The 15,774-nt window shown below is 43.8% G+C and overlaps 1 protein-coding gene across 2 annotated transcripts in view; it reads left to right on the top strand.

Moving 5' to 3' along the window:
* The first annotated feature begins 7,608 nt into the window (after positions 1-7,608).
* The window catches only part of SPTLC2 (serine palmitoyltransferase long chain base subunit 2), a 127,594-nt gene continuing 119,428 nt past the window's right edge, over positions 7,609-15,774 (top strand). The window contains exon 1 of one of the 2 annotated variants that reach the window (XM_057543144.1): positions 7,609-7,857. In XM_057543144.1, coding sequence (XP_057399127.1) covers positions 7,729-7,857 — 129 coding nt within the window. In that variant the 5' untranslated portion in view covers positions 7,609-7,728. The remainder of the gene's footprint in view (positions 7,858-15,774) is intronic. The other variant, XM_007184536.3, reaches the window with a different exon arrangement.

Genomic DNA, 15,774 nt, shown 5'->3' with positions numbered 1-15,774 from the left:
AAAGTTCCTTTTCCCTGTCAACTGCTTGAGCACCCCTGTTGCATCCCCAGAACTTGTTCTAATTCCTGTGCTTTTCAGGACATCTACTGAGAGAACTTGTTGTGTGACTTTGGAGATACCCCAAGAGCATAAGCAACAGAATAGCCCTCTTCTAGATACAAGTTGAAATGGCTCTCCCAGACAGCAGGTACCAGAATTGGTTTGGGGGGGTAGTAAAAGATAGGAAAAAAAGTGAGGAAAAGTTAGGAAATACTGAGGATGAGGGAAGAACCCCAAAAGGCCATTTTAAAGGAAGTTATTTTGTACAAGAATTATGTAGCATTGTCAAGTGAATATAAAGAGAGTGATGGGGAAGACAGCAAAATCTTTGAAGAGTTCTATGATGAAGTGGAAAAAAATGGCTGCTTCACAGTAAACAAATTCTGCTTAAATATGTAAACTTCATCACTCCATAGAATACATATGCCACCTTGCCTCAGGACGAATGACCCTTCTTATTTATGTCATTTTTCTTTTAACTATTTTTTTGAGGTATACTTTACATATAGTACAATTTAATTTACATCATTTAAAATTGACAATACATAATATTCAGAGCTGGTATGGCTGTCTGTGAGTCCTTTGTCACAGTTAATGCTCTCTTAAGGAGTAAATTCTGTCTGTAGAGATGATATTTCTATTTTTCTTATACAACTACATACACAGAGGATGTTTATTAATTGCTTTGAGATGACAGTTTGATGAAGATGATAAGATATTAATCACTTTAATCAGTTTAACTAAACGTAAATTTGAGGTAAATTTCAGAGGTTAGATTTGGGAAGAGGGAGCATCTAGAACCAGTATTCCTTAAAACATCTTCTAAAAGTGTTGAGAATCTCCTAGGCATTCCTTTCCCCTGCCTCTTGTCATCATCATATTCAACATGAGCAGTATAATGGACATCTGTTGTTTATGCCTGCCCAACACCCCTTTTTCTGGTAACAGCACCCATCTCGTCCATTTGGGAAACCACTGATCTCCCATTCTCAGAGCCTGTGGCTCAGAATTGGAGGAGTGGGTGGGCACAAGATTCAGGCCTGGCCAGTCAATTCAGCATCCACCTGAGACATGTGACCTGAGCTGGGCCAATGGGAGCTTAGCTAGGACTCTCACTGGGACCCCAGAAAAGAGGCATTCTCTCTCAGCTGAGATTTTAAAGCTGGTGGAAGGCAAGCTTGCCAGCCATGAGCCATCTTTAACATCACTTGGTGAATCTATCTGGGAATGAAGCCAACTCAGAGGGACGCTAAACCAAAGAATCTGTTTCTGATTCCTGATCACCTGGACCCAGTCAGATCTACCTCTAGTCTTTTTGGTTATGTGAGCTGAAACTCCTCTATGCTTAATCCAGTTTGAACTCAGTTTCAAAACTTGCAAAGCAGAGTCTTGACTAATACCACCGCCATCATCATAATCGTTATCTGCAACGCCACCCCCTTCTCCTCCTTCCTGGAGTTAGAAGCAAAAGTCCACTTCCTGAAGCAGAGCCTCAGATGATTACAATAATCAGTGGAGTGAGTGCCCACAGGAAGTCCAGGGTGGCAGTATGAGTGTGGTGGTTGAGTAGGGCAGAGGAAACACCAGGCAGAGCTCTATCACTGAGAGACAGGCTCCAGCTGCCTATTCTTGGAGTGTTCATCTGTCTCATCTCCGAGCTCTGATTGCAGATGCCTTGTTAGACACAGATTAAAATCACTCTACTGGATGCTCAGCAAGGCACCCCAAACCAATCAGGAAACATCATTCTTCTTAAAGCTTTGCTTTTGCAATCATTCCTTTAAACAGCTCAGGCCTCACAACAATGCAATTCTAAACTCTCGTCTCAAGGCCTACTAAGTTTTGTGAATGCAAACATTGTCACTGAAAATGATCCAAAAACGTTATTCAAGATATTCCAGCAAAAATTGGGCCAGAAACTCTAGGAGAGAAGAAGTAACTCTAAATTCATTGTGTTAGCTTAAGAGTAATAAAAAGGGAACTAGCAGACCCATTTCTTGTAAATCAAGACTGTAAATTCGGGGACTTCCCTGGTGGTCCAGTGGTAAAGAATCCATCTTGCAATGCAGGGGACGTGGGTTCGATCCCTGGTCAGGGAACTAAGATTCCCACAGGCTGCAGGGCAAGTAAGCCTGCATGACACAACTACTGAGCTTGCATGCCTCAACAAGAGAGCCCACGTGCCACAAACTACAGAGCCCATGTGCCCTGGAGCCTGCACACCACAACTAGAGAAGAGAAAACCCACACGCCACAACTAGAGAGAAGCCCATGCACCACAATGAAAAGCCCGCACGACATAACGAAAGATCCCACGTGCTGCAACTAAGACCCAACGCAGCCAAAAACAAATACAATAAATAAATAATAAATAAATCTTAAAAAAAAAAAAGACTGTAAGCGCCACAAGAGCAGAGACCATGTTTCTATCTGCTTATCATTGTATTTGCAATACCTAGACTGAGGCCCAGAAAAAAATATTTGTTGAATGATTGGCCAAAGAGATAACTGATTTTTTAAAATTAATTAGTTAATTAACTAATTTTTGGCGGCGTTGGGTCTTTGTTGCTGCACGCGGGCTTTCTCCAGTTGTGGTGAGCGGGGTCTACTCTTTGTTGCGGTGCCTGGGTTTCTCATTGTGGTGGCTTCTCTTGTTGTGGAGCACGGTCTCTAGGCGCGCAGGCTTCAGTATTTGTGGCTTGTGGGCTCAGTAGTTGTGGCTCGTGGGCTCTAGAGCACAGGCTCAGTAGTTGTGGCGCATGGGCTTAGTTGCTTCGCGGTATGTGGGATGTTCCTGGACCAGGGCTCGAACCCATGTCCTCTGCATTGGCAGGCAGATTCTTAACCACTGTGCCACCAGGGAAGTCCAAAAGAGATAACTGATTGAATGAAGCATGAAAGGTTTGGAAAGGGAAGACCAAGTGATGCTCTCAGAGTCAGGATCAGATCGACTCAGCTCTGAGTTGTCCAGCCCTGGGTTTTGTACCAAAGCAGATTTCTTCTGGAGGGCTCTTTCTACCTTATGATTCTATTGTCATTTTAACTACTATTGGACATTGGTCATTTTCGCCTGCCCGGTGTTTGTTCCCTTTTTCTATGAGGTCCTCAGTTTCCTTTTGGGAAAGTCCTCTGCTCATTTTGTGTCCTCTTTTGGAGAGGTGAATCCTGTTAGGCACCTTCCACCATGAAAGATGAAGGTATCACGCCCTTTTTTTTTGTTTGCCACCCACCCCCATGGACCAATGTGACCTAAAGTCAGCCAATCAGATACTCTCTCCCATGACTGACTCTTGGGCAAGTGACTCAAGGATGGAAGGGCTGGTTAGAGCTCATTTATTTTGGTGGTGCTGTGCTCACCAGTTTCTGCCACAAACCCTTGCTAAGGTCCTTGCTGCCTAGCCCTCTGGATCTCCCCTCACTCCTGAGTTTTTCTAAGCCTGGCCCCCCAGCCTTCAGCCAGGTCTCTGAGCTGCTAATAACCTACCAATGAATTCCCATCTGTGCAAGTCAGGCAGCATTAACTTGTGCTGCATGCAACCAAGACCCCTATTTGACAGTGCAGGCCGGCTGCTCCTCCAGCTGTATAGTTTCTCTCACTTTATTTCTCTTCCTAGGCTGCAGTCCTGCATGGCCCTTTAAAAAAATACTATACTGGAAGCCTCCTCCTTTAATACTGATTCCAAGCAATTGTTATTTGTCCTTTCCATTCCCAATCCTTGTAGTGGAAAATGATGGGGTTGTTCCTTCCTTCTCCACAGTGAATCCTCCTTCTCTGTAACTGATTCCTCACCTCCAGCAGCTTGACCTTGGGCTTTGACCATCATTGATTGGTCAAGCATTAGATACCTCACCTTAAACTGGGCCAATCAGATTTCTGTTTCCTGGGAGTTTATAGGCTTTACCTAGGGAATGTGAAAGTTATAGGTGGCTGACAGCTAAGCCTCAGAAGTGAGTTGGTTCTAGGGGGAAGGTCTATAATTTTCTGTTGCTGAGGTTTGGGATTCTTTTCTGGGTCCCAACAATTACCTATCTTGAGGAGAGTGCCAATAAATATATATAACTCTCTTTTTTTTTAACATCTTTATTGGAATATAATTGCTTTACAGTGGTGTGTTAGTTTCTGCTTTATAACAAAGTGAATCAGCTATACATATACATATATCCCCATATCTCCTCCCTCTTGCATCTCCCTCTGACCCTCCCTATCCCACGCCTCTAGGTGGTCACAAAGCACTGAGCTGCTCTCCCTGTGCTATGCCGCTGCTTCCCACTAGCTATCTATTTTACATTTGGTAGTGTATAAAATATAACTTTCTTGATTAAGTTTTCTAATATTGGCTTATCTGCAATCAAAACAACCTTAATTCAATTCACAGTCTCCATGTGATAGAGGGCTCCTTGGAGGCAGGGCCGGATTTTCATTCATTCATCCATTTATTCACTTATCAAACATTTATTGGGTACTTACTATGTTTCAGGCACTATGGTCGGTGCTGAGAACACTAAGAGCAATTAGACAATCCCCTGAATTCACGGAGCTTGCTCTCTGTCTAGTTGGGGTATTAATGTCTTCAATCATTCATTCATTTAACAAATAGTTCATTTATTCTAATGAACTAATCATCACCAGCACTTATTGAATATTATGTGACAGGCCCTGGTACTAAATGCTTTTCTTATTTAATTCTCATAATTCTATGAGATATGTCCCAATTTACAGGCGAAGGAACTGAGTCACCGAGAGGTTAGGCAGCTTTGCCAAAGTCACAAAGCTTCTAAGTGCTGGAGATGGGGCTCCAATCCTGTCTGACTACAGAGCTCTTGCTTCTAATCATTGTGTAACCTCCCTCTCAAAATAAAGAATCCCAAAGCAATGTGACAGACGCCTACACAGGTGTGTATAAAGTTCACAGAGAAGAAAGTGACTGATTTTGCCAAGAGGCTGGAGTTCAAGAAAGGTTTCACAGCTGAAGAGGTTTGAGCAATCTTGGAGGAAGAGAAGAATTGTAAGCCTGGTGCCTTGCACAGTACTTTGCACATGAACTCAGTAAAATGATGATAAGGCAGCTTATGCCTCTGGAAGGAGTTGTTTTCCTGTGTACGTGGAGTCTGGGATGTTTTCTACTGCCTTCTGAGGCATCCTTTTTGTGATTTAGCAACGGTGTGCAAGATGATCAGATCATTTGTGTATTATATCATTCATGTTCACAAAAACTTTGTGAGGTAAGTAGTACAGGTATTAACTTCGTCAGATGGGTGAGGAAGCCAAGGTTGATGTTGCATGATTTGTACAAGACCACACATGGTGAGTAAGTGGCAGAACAAGACAAGGCCCTGGTGTCCTACCCTCCAGGGAGGGAGGGACTGCCTAGCAGGATTCCTTAATCTAGCCAGGCTCCTTAACTCTTACTCTCCAGTAAGGCATTGCTGTTTCCAGCCTCTATACCTAAGCTTCCAAAGGTTCCCTCTCCCAGGATCACCCGCCCCTTCCTTCTCATTTCCAGCCCTCCAAATACTGCTCATCCTTCAAGATCAAGCTCATTCCACATCTTCCTCCCAGGCCTTCTCTAGCTTCATTCAGCCCACTGTCTAAGCCCCAGTTAAATCCGTTACCCCTACTTCCAACCAGATTCCTGCCCTGAAAACTTCCTGTATAGAAAGTCTAGACTGGTCACTGTCAACCAGCCTTCCTCATCAGAACTCCTGTTGCCTAATCACTCCAGCCTTTGGTCAGCCTTTTATTGTTGTTTACTTTATTTATTTATTTATTTATTTATTTTAACATTTTTATTGGAGTATAATTGCTTTACAATGGTGTGTTAGTTTCTGCTTTATAACAAAGTGAATCGGCTATACATATACATACATCCCCATATCTCCTCCCTCTTGGGTCTCCCTCCCACCCTCCCTATCCCACCCCTCTAGGTGGTCACAAAGCACCGAGCTGATCTCCCTTATTGTTTACTTTATGTATGCACATCTTTTCTCTCATAGAATGTGAGAGGCAAACCATATGCTTCTTTTTTAGCGTCATATATCTATTGCAAAACTGCGCTCTTTGGGATCATAGTGTTTGTTGACTCCAAGAGTATATCTGTGCTGCCTACCTGCTGTTAGATTATTCAGCTTCTAAATCATGAAAAATGGATATCCTGTCAACCCCCTTTCTAAAGCTCCTAGGGGGTGGGGGAAGAATGCAGGGGCATGGACGCATTCAGCAATTAATAATAACCAACACTTAGTAATGTATACTAATTGCCAGGTCCTGTACAAAACACACTACATGTAATAACTCATTAAATCCTCAGGACCTTTATTATTATCCCCCATGAACAGCTGAAGACATATAGAGGTTACTCAGGTAGTAAGTGGCACAGCCAGTATTCAAACCCAGACTGACTGCAGAGTCCATACTCTTAAACATGACACTAAATTCTTTATGGGTAACCAAAAGTTTCTTGCTACAATGTAGATCCATTTCCTCTCTTTCTAGTAACTATGGGAATATAGAGCTAAAGCGATGAAAAATAATATGTATACATTATGCTTCTAATATGAGCCAGGTATTGTGATAGGTGCAAAGTGGCTTATTAATGTAATTCTTGCAATGAGTCTATGAAGCAGGAAGTATTAACTCCATTTTAAAGAATTTGGCTCCCAAAGTGGTTAAACACTCAAGGTTTAGCTTCTGGTTACTGGCAGAGCTGGAACAAGACCAGGTTTCTTGACTTTCAAGGAAGTGTTCTTAAAAGGAAGTTGTACAGAAAACCCTGATAGGGACAGATGTGAAGGGCAAAGAGACACCCGAATCATTACTTAAAATGTGTTAATGTATGATGCATATTGAAGAATGGTGAGGGAATGTCGAAAAAGGCGTACTGGGCTTCCCTGGTGGTGCAGTGGTTGAGAATCTGCCTGCCAATGCAGGGGACACGGGTTCGAGCCCTGGTCTGGGAAGATCCCACATGCCGCGGAGCAACTAGGCTGGTGAGCCACAATTACTGAGCCTGCGCATCTGGAGCCTGTGCTCCGCAACAAGAAAGGCCGCGATAGTGAGAGGCCCGCGCACCGCGATGAAGAGTGGCCCCCACTTGCCACAACTGGAGAAAGCCCTCGCACAGGAACGAAGACCCAACACAGCCATAAATAAATAAAATTAAAAAAAAAAAAGAAAGAAAGAAAAAGGCGTACTATAAAAACCCACAGAAGAATTAGCTAATTAAATTAAGGGCTGGGATTCAAACCCGAGAACTTCCCGGGAGGCAAGGGCAGAGAGGGTGCCACCTGTCCAAAAAAGGAAACCCTCTCTAGAGACCTGGTCCCAGGTCTAAAGGTCGCTTCAGAAAACTCCCTTGACACCCGCGAGCCTCTTTATTCCACCCCGTGATTGGCCAGGTAGGAGCCTGGGGTCCGCCTCCTCCTCCTCCAGATTGGTCAGCGGTCCTCAGGCTCACGACACTCCTGCGCGCCCCGCCTGGTCTCCAGCTCCCGGGCCCAGCCTACGGCGAGCCGCTGCTTCGGCGGGGGAGCGGGTCCCGCCCCCATGTGACAGCCCGGCAGGGAATTGGCGGCGGCGTGCAGCCATTTCCGGTTTCGGGGAGGTTGGAGGGGTGCGGAGCGGGACTTGGAGCCGCTGCCGCCTCGGCCGCCGCTTACGGATACTGCCTTGCGCCTAGTGCTGCCGGGACGATGCGGACGGAGCCCGGAGGCTGCTGCTGCCGTCGCCCGGTGCGGGCGAACGACTGTGTGGCGAACGGGGAGGTGCGCAACGGGTACGTGAGGAGCAGCGCCGCTACTGCCGCAGCCGCTGCCAGCCAGGTACTGTGGGACCAGGCGGCCGGGCCGGGCTGGGGGCGGTGGGCCGGGACCCCGCGGGCTGGCGCCCTTGTGGAGGGGCGGCGAGGCCGGGCGGGGTCGCGGTGACTGTCCGCGGGCCCGGGCGCGGCTCAGGTGTGCTGGCGGCAGTGTCCGGGCGCTGACTGGGCCTGCCCCGGGCCGGAAGGCTCAAGGGCGGCGCTGGGGCTCCCTCCGTCTCTCCGCGCCTGAGGTCTTCCTCTCCTCCCGCCGGAGGTTGGGTTACTTCCTCTACCCGATCCCGCCAGAAGTGGGGGCTGCCCCCCAGGAGAGGCAGGGAGTGCCCCCTCGGACCCCAGGAGGATCCCTCCCGAGGCTCCCTCCTGTGGCTTTCGGGTGGTTGCTTCCTCCTAGAGCTCTGAAGCCCTCCAGGGAAAACCACATTTAGGATCCTCAGGAGGCAAGGCAAGTTAGGAGGTGGGACCAGGCGGAAACACACCCCGTCTTTTCCTACCACGTACCTACCCCCGTCTACAAGTAAGGCCTTGGACCACAAGTCTGGCAGTGAACCCGGTCCAGAGCCTAAAAAGCGTTATGTTCTTGGCCCGAGGTGAGACCCCATCTCGGGCTCCAGGTTGAGCCCAGGGTCCTGCTGACCCCTTGAGCAAGAGTGCTATCCCACGAGGGGATGGTTTAGCCTGGTGGTGACTTGTGGTGAGTCTGTACTAATTCACCAAGGCTGAATCACCAACCCAGTCCAGGCGGTTCTGAAATATTTTGAAAAGTTCTGAATTCAAGGCAGTAATTAATATCAAGCTTCACGTTCTCTGGACTGACAGCTATTCTGCTGAAATGTGTTTTTAACGATGAGCTGGTTAAAAAGATGCAAGGTCAGTGTTGGTGGAAGAGAGTGTTGAGATGTCTGCAGTTGACTTTGATGCTTATAAATCTCTTTAAGAAATTAAGGAAATCATTTTTTTTTCACAAATAGTCTCTTCCCCGCGGCAGGAAATGTGACTGTTGTAATTTGGCATTACTGTAAATATCTGGCAGCCTTCTCCCCCAGTCAGTAGACAGGAGAGATTAGGCCTGTTACTGTTTGGTGTGAAACAGAAAATAAAGCATTTCTCCGGGTCAGGTTGAGATATTAAGACCACAAGAGTTGGGGGGAAATACATAAAAGAGACTTGACCTCCCCTGAAGTTGTAAGGCGTAAGGCAACATAATACACAGATTCAAAAAATTTGTTTTCATTTTTGAAGAAATAATTGTGTGAGACAGGAAGTGATAAGAATCAGCTCATTGTAAGCCATGGAAGAAGTTGTTTTCCCGGCAGTGTAAATGGCTAATAAGACAAAATTGTTGTGGTATAAATTGTAAAAGGGAAACCTAATGGTGGGAGTTAGAAAATACATTGCAGGCCAGTGAGTGCGTTACGATTTTTAAGAGGGAGAAGGAAATCAAGAGCAAGGTGTCCACACGGTAGAGGTGCTTTGTGTTTAAGTGCTCTTTTCACTTAACACACTTATGTTCGGAGTTAGTAGTAAATCAGATTTCTCCCTCCCATAATCCTGAACAGTTTAGCATTGGTGGGCATGACATTTCTTCAGAGATTGCTGACTGATAAGATGAAGAAATACCAAGTTGCTAACATGAAATTTAAAAATCTGTATAACTGGAAAATCTGCCTGACTTTTCTAATATATTTTAGTGAAAAATTTCACTCAAGGCACAATGGTGGCATTTGGAAGAATGGTCTGGTGGAATGCCCTAAAGAATGTTTAGGGCTGCAGTATCCCTTCTAGAAAACAGTTTCTCAGGAGTCTTTTTAAAACAAAGACTTTAGGTATGTAGCTTTTACACGAATAGGAGGACTATTGTCTGTGGGGTGTTTTTTTTCCCCCTTTCTTTTTCCTTAAGCAAAAGAAACTTCATGAGAGCAAGAGTATCTTTAAAATATTTTTTAAAGTTGTTTTTGTTTCGATTAAAGTGATATGCTAGTGCTCCAAGCCCTGTGTATTTTTCCCCAGTTTCTGGGGGAAATATTGCCAATTATGCCGTAAAAATACACATAAGATGTCAAGTGCACAGGCGTGTGTCTTGCCTTTACTAAAATAGAGTGTAACAGGGTTTTGTCTTTTTTTTTTTTATAAACTTATTTATTTTTGGCTGCGTTGGGTCTTGGTTGCTGCACACACGATTTCTCTAGTTGCTGCACACAAGATTTCTCTAGTTGTGGCGAGCAGGGGCTACTCTTTGTTGCCATGTGCGGGCTTCTCATTGCGGTGGCTTCTCTTGTTGCGGAGCACCGGCTCTAGGTGCGTGGGCTTCAGTAGTTGTGGCTTGCGGGCTCTAGAGCACAGTCTCAGTTGTGGCGCATGGGCTTAGTTGCTCCGTGGCATGTGGGATCTTCCCGGACCCATGGCCCCTGCACTGGCAGGCAGATTCTTAACCACTGTGTCACCAGGGAAGCCCTGTAACAGGGTTTTTAAACCCAGGATATAAGTTCATTTCCTCACATATTCCACCATTTGTCTTTTAATGAACAGAAGAGAAGTTAGAAACTTCTAAGATCCCTCTACCCTCTCAGGAGTCTGTATATGTTTGCCTCTTTGTTTGATTTGGGTTTAGAATTTGAGTAAATAGCTCCTGTGGTAGAAAGGACGTTATGAAACAATCAGACGTTACTGTTTGGTTTTGTTTTCTGGGTGTTTTTTTTTCCAAATTTTTTTTTTATTGTGGTAAAATACACATAACATAAAATTTACCATCTTAACCATTTTTTTTTTTTTTTTTTTTTAAATTTTATTTATTTATTTATTTATTTATGGCTGTGTTGGGTCTTCGTTTCTGTGCGAGGGCTTTCTCCAGTTGCGGCAAGCGGGGGCCACTCTTCATCGCGGTGCGCGGGCCTCTCACTGTCGCGGCCTCTCTTGTTGCGGAGCACAGGCTCCAGACGCGCAGGCTCAGTAATTGTGGCTCACGGGCTTAGTTGCTCCGCGGCATGTGGGATCCTCCCAGACCAGGGCTCGAACCCGTGTCCCCTGCATTGGCAGGCAGATTCTCAACCACTGCGCCACCAGGGAAGCCCTTAACCATTTTTAAGTGTACAATTCAGTGGAATTAAATACATTCATAATGTTGTGCAGCCATCAACACCACCCATCTCCATAACTCTTTTCATCATGTAGAACTGAAACTCTATACCCATTAAACAGTATCTCTGCAATCTCCCCTCCTCCCAGTCCCTGGCAACCACCATTCTTTCTGTCTCTAGGAATTTGACTACCGTAAGTACCTCATATAAGTAAAAGTACTTGTCTTTTTGTGACTGACTTTATTTCATTTAGCATAACATCCTCATGGTTCATGCATGTTGTAGCATGTATCAGACTTTACTTCCTTTTTAAGGCTGAATAATATTCCATTGTATGTATATACCACATTTTGCTTAGCCATTCATGTGTCAGTGTACACTCAGTTTGCTTCCATGTTTCAGTTGTGAATAATGACACTATCAACATGGATGTGCAACCATGAATTCTTTTGGGTATATACCTAGAAGTGGAACTGCTGGATCATGTGGTAATTGTATTTTTAATTTTTTGAGGTAACACCCTACTGTTTACACAGTGGCTGTACCATTTTACATTTCCATCAATAGTGCACAAGGGTTCCAGTTTCCCCACAGTCTCACCAACAATTGTTATTTCCTTTTTTTTTTTTTGATAGTAGCCGTGAGATTATAGGGACAAAAATATATGTACATAACTTGCTCTGCTGCTGGCATAGAACTCCTAAAACCTGTGTCGTTTCCTAAGTGATAAGAGCACTAGGAGCATCTTTTGTCCTAATGTTTAGTCTTTGACCTCCAGTGTCTGACACAGAGCTCCTAAACCCCTTGACATTTCCTAGACAATAGAAACATCTTTAGTTCTAATGAGCTGACTCTTGGTGGGCTCCTGGAGGGGGTCACCAGAAAGACCAAGCCATGAATAGACACTTGGAATTCTCAGCCCCACCCCCCCAGTTCTCCAGAGAGGGGAGGGAGGCTGGAAATGGAGTTAATGATCAATCATGCCTACATGATGAAGCCTCCATAAAAGTCCCCAAAGTACTGGGTTTAGAGAGCTTCTGGGCTGCTGACTGCGTGGAGATGCTGGGAGAGTGGCACACCTGGAAGCTCCGTGACCCTCCCCACATTCCTTGCCCTACATAGCTCTTCCATCTGGGTGTTCATCTGGATCCTTTATAATATCCTTTTATAATAAACTGGTAAACAGTGAGTAAACAATTTTCCTGAGTTCTGTGAGCTGCTCTACGAAGGGAGAGTCCCAGGAACCTCTGGTTGGTCAGAAGCACAGGTGACAACCTGGACTTGAGATTGGCATCTGAAGTTGGGGTGGAGGCAGTCTTGTGGGACTGAGCCCTTACCTGTGGGATATGACGCTATCTCCAGGTAGATAGTGATAGAAGTAAGTTAAATTGTAGGACACCTACACTTGAAACTAACACAACGTTGTAAATTAACTATATACTTCAGTTTTTAAAAAAAGGAAAAAACAATGTAGGACACCCAGCTGATGTCACAGTATTGCTTAGTGGTGTGTATCCCCCGCCCCCCAAACATCTGGTCAAAAGTGTTAGCGGCAAGGTAGTGTGAGAGTAAAGGAGAGACATTACAGGAGAATTAGGTTTTTTCTTTACGGTAGCCATCCTTATGGGTGTAGACATTACTGTTTTTTAATGATGACGGTAGATAGAGTTTTCACAAGGAAGAGAAACGGTAATTTTTCCTCCCTGCCATTCAGAGGAGTGAGAGAAGAGGGTCAGCCTTTTTTGAGGTAACAGGTGGCAGTTAGTATTAAGGAAACTTAGAAAGAGAATTGGAAGCTTTGGCAGAATTAGAGCTGGAAGGAACCTTTAGGGGTTTATGTAATTCATTCCCTTTTCTATTTGTAGGACTTTATTAAAACTAATCTTGATAGATGATTCCATCCTATTTTTAAAGACCTCTAGAGGCTTTGCAGGAAATTTTCTCAGCAGCAATTTGGAGTATTCAGTGATCTTAATTACCAAGAGTTTATTACTGTGGATTTAACATTTGATTAAATAAATGCCATATTTTGGTTGCACCTGAAATATAATACAGTTGGTTTCTACTTTTAAAGCCCCTTGTTAACATTACTTTCTTTTGGTCTTCCATTTCTTTAAAGAACTTTTGAGATTTGTTCACACATTTAACCTTCCTTAATTAGTTAACAAATATGGAAGAAAAAAATTATCTGCCTTTGAGAGAGTTTGGACCTAAGATTCTTCCCTTTAGGAATAGTTTTAATGAGATATTAGAAGGATGATAGCCTTCTAGCTGCCAGAATAAATAAGATTCTTAAAGAGGAATTGGGGCACAAGTTATGTTCTTATTTAAATGATAAGGTAAGAAAAGTAGAAAGAACAAAGTGCTGGTTTTGCTTCTTATACTTAGAAGAAGGCAAATGAATAACTAATGAAAGGTGGTTTACTAAGTAGCTACTAGGCTTTTGTTTCCACTGAGAGGAAACATTACCTGGGAAAAGGAGAAGTTAGTTATGACACAGGAACTGGAGGAGTAGCTAGAATGGCCAGTATACCTGTTCAAGTTTTGCAGGGCCTGATGACACATCCAAAGACCTCAAAGTTTTGCAAAAATAATGTTGTTAACTGTTTACAACTTATGAGACTAGATTTCTGTTTCAAATGCTTTTTGTTCCAAGGGGAAGAACATTTCAAGTCTTACTAGTTGGGTGTGAAAGATTCCAGAGTCATTTGAGGTACTCAGGAATTCTCTTTAATAAAAATTCTTGGGAAATGAGACCCGTGTTTAATACATAAACCACTGTATTCTTAATATAGTATTTTAGAACTTGGATATTCAGGGAATGCAGACTTGCCCACGTTTTAAGGTTGGACTAGGTGCCCCAGAAACTTCATAGTGTTCTGAACGAGTAGTTAATTGGTTGAGATTCAATCAGATGCCATTTTTAAAAGAAAGAAGCAGTGTTTATTGGCAGAATAGGCAATTGAGAGGATGGGTAGAGGCTGTGTTTGCATTCTGAGTGGGTGTGCCTTATTTGATTAAATACATGGTTTGTGGCCTCAAAAGCCAGTTGCCTTCTGAATAGCTTCTAAGAAGGCTTCTATAATATAATTTGTAATTTGTGACCCATTAAACCCATTAAGCAAGTAAGCCTTTTGCTTTTGACTGATTTAAGCTCAGAAAATTTATCTTAACATTTGTTGTCTTTGAGACTACCTTCAAGACCCATTATGAAGGTTAAGGTGGCAATTTTTCCTTTTGTTTTAAAATAATTTTTGCTTCTGATTGTAGAAATAATGCATGTATACTGTAAGACCCTAAAGGATTGAGATAACCCCTGTGTTGGTGGCTCATTTTTATTTATTTTTATTATTATTATTTTTTTAAATATTTATTTATTTATTTATTTATTTGGCTACACCAGGTCTTAGTTGCAGCACGTGGGATCTTTCATTGCTGCACGAGGGCTCTTCGCTGCAGTGCAGGGACTTCTCTCTAGTTGTGGCGCACAGGCTCAGTAGTTGCGGTGTGCGGGTTTAGTTGCCCCGCTGTGTGTGGGATCTCAGTTCCCCGACCAGGGATCGAACCCGCCTCCCCTGCATTGGAAGGCAGATTGTTAACCAATGGACCACCAGGGAACTCCCAGCTTTCTGATAATTTCTAAGTACAGTGAAATACGCAGTTATACTGAGACTATGGGTGTGATCCAGCCTTACTCCAAATAACACATATTGAGGTCGGGGAAAATATTCAACAATTTTTATGACTTGGAAAGCTTTAGAAACTACTGTACAGATAAAGTACTGACCTGGCAAATGTGGTGGTTTTGAATTATTCTAAATAAGCCTCTTGCTGCCAATAAGTAGGCCCCTTCAGCAAACATCTGAGGTTATACTCTTTGAATTGTGCCTGGTATGTAATAGGAACTCAGGAAATCTTAGTTGAAGGAATGAATGGGTGGTAGTTAAAGCCATGGGAATTGGCAAAGTAGATAGAAGAGGGCATTAAGCAAGAAGAGGAGGCACCAAGGATGTAATATTGGGGAATCAATGTTCTTGCGAGAAGGCAAGCATAAACACACGCCACTGCTGCAGAAGGTTGATTGAGAAAGAACAGAAGTGTTGGCAAGTGGTGTGTGAAAGCCCAAGGAAATGGAGGGTTTTTTTTTTTAAGAGAATTTATGTATTTAATTATTTATTTATTATTTATCTTTGGCTGTGTTGGGTCTTCACTGCTGTGCACAGTAGTTGTGGCACACAGGCTCAGTAGTTGTGGCTCGTGGGCTCTAGAGCGCAGGCTCAGTAGTTGTGGCGCACGGGCTTAGTTGCTCTGCGGTATGTGGGGTCTTCCCGGACCAGGGCTCGAACCCGTATCCCTTGCATTGGCAGGCAGATTCTTAACCGCTACGCCACCAGGGAAGCCCGAGGGTGTTTCTTTAAGCAGTGGTAAGCAACATCTTGGTGGTCAGAAACCAAGAATAATAATAGTAATAGGTATCATTTACTGTGCCCAGGGCCTCTCCCAGCCTGTTAACCTATCTGATCTTCACAGGGCCCTTGGTAGGTGAATATTATCTCCATTTTACAAATAAGACTGAACTCCAAATCATTTAAATAACTGACCCGGTTAGGAAGTTAATAGAGCCTGGGTTGTATTCTTTGTCTTACTCTATCATGTCACTGGACTTGGCAATTCAGAACTTACTGGTAATTTTTGAGGAGTTTAAATTAGATATTAAGGATGACAATAGATTTCATCTCTTGAGAGTTGGTTATAGAGACTGATCTTTTCTTGGAATTTTACTGAAATGTACTAGCCTCTCACTACTGCCTGCTACCCATACTAGAGAAAATAGTTAGGAGCTT

The sequence above is a fragment of the Balaenoptera acutorostrata genome, chromosome 3, assembly GCF_949987535.1.
Source record: "Balaenoptera acutorostrata chromosome 3, mBalAcu1.1, whole genome shotgun sequence".
NCBI classification, from domain to species: domain Eukaryota; kingdom Metazoa; phylum Chordata; class Mammalia; order Artiodactyla; family Balaenopteridae; genus Balaenoptera; species Balaenoptera acutorostrata.
The sequence above is the reverse complement of the archived record's forward strand: the minus strand, read 5'-3'. Positions and strand labels throughout refer to the sequence as shown.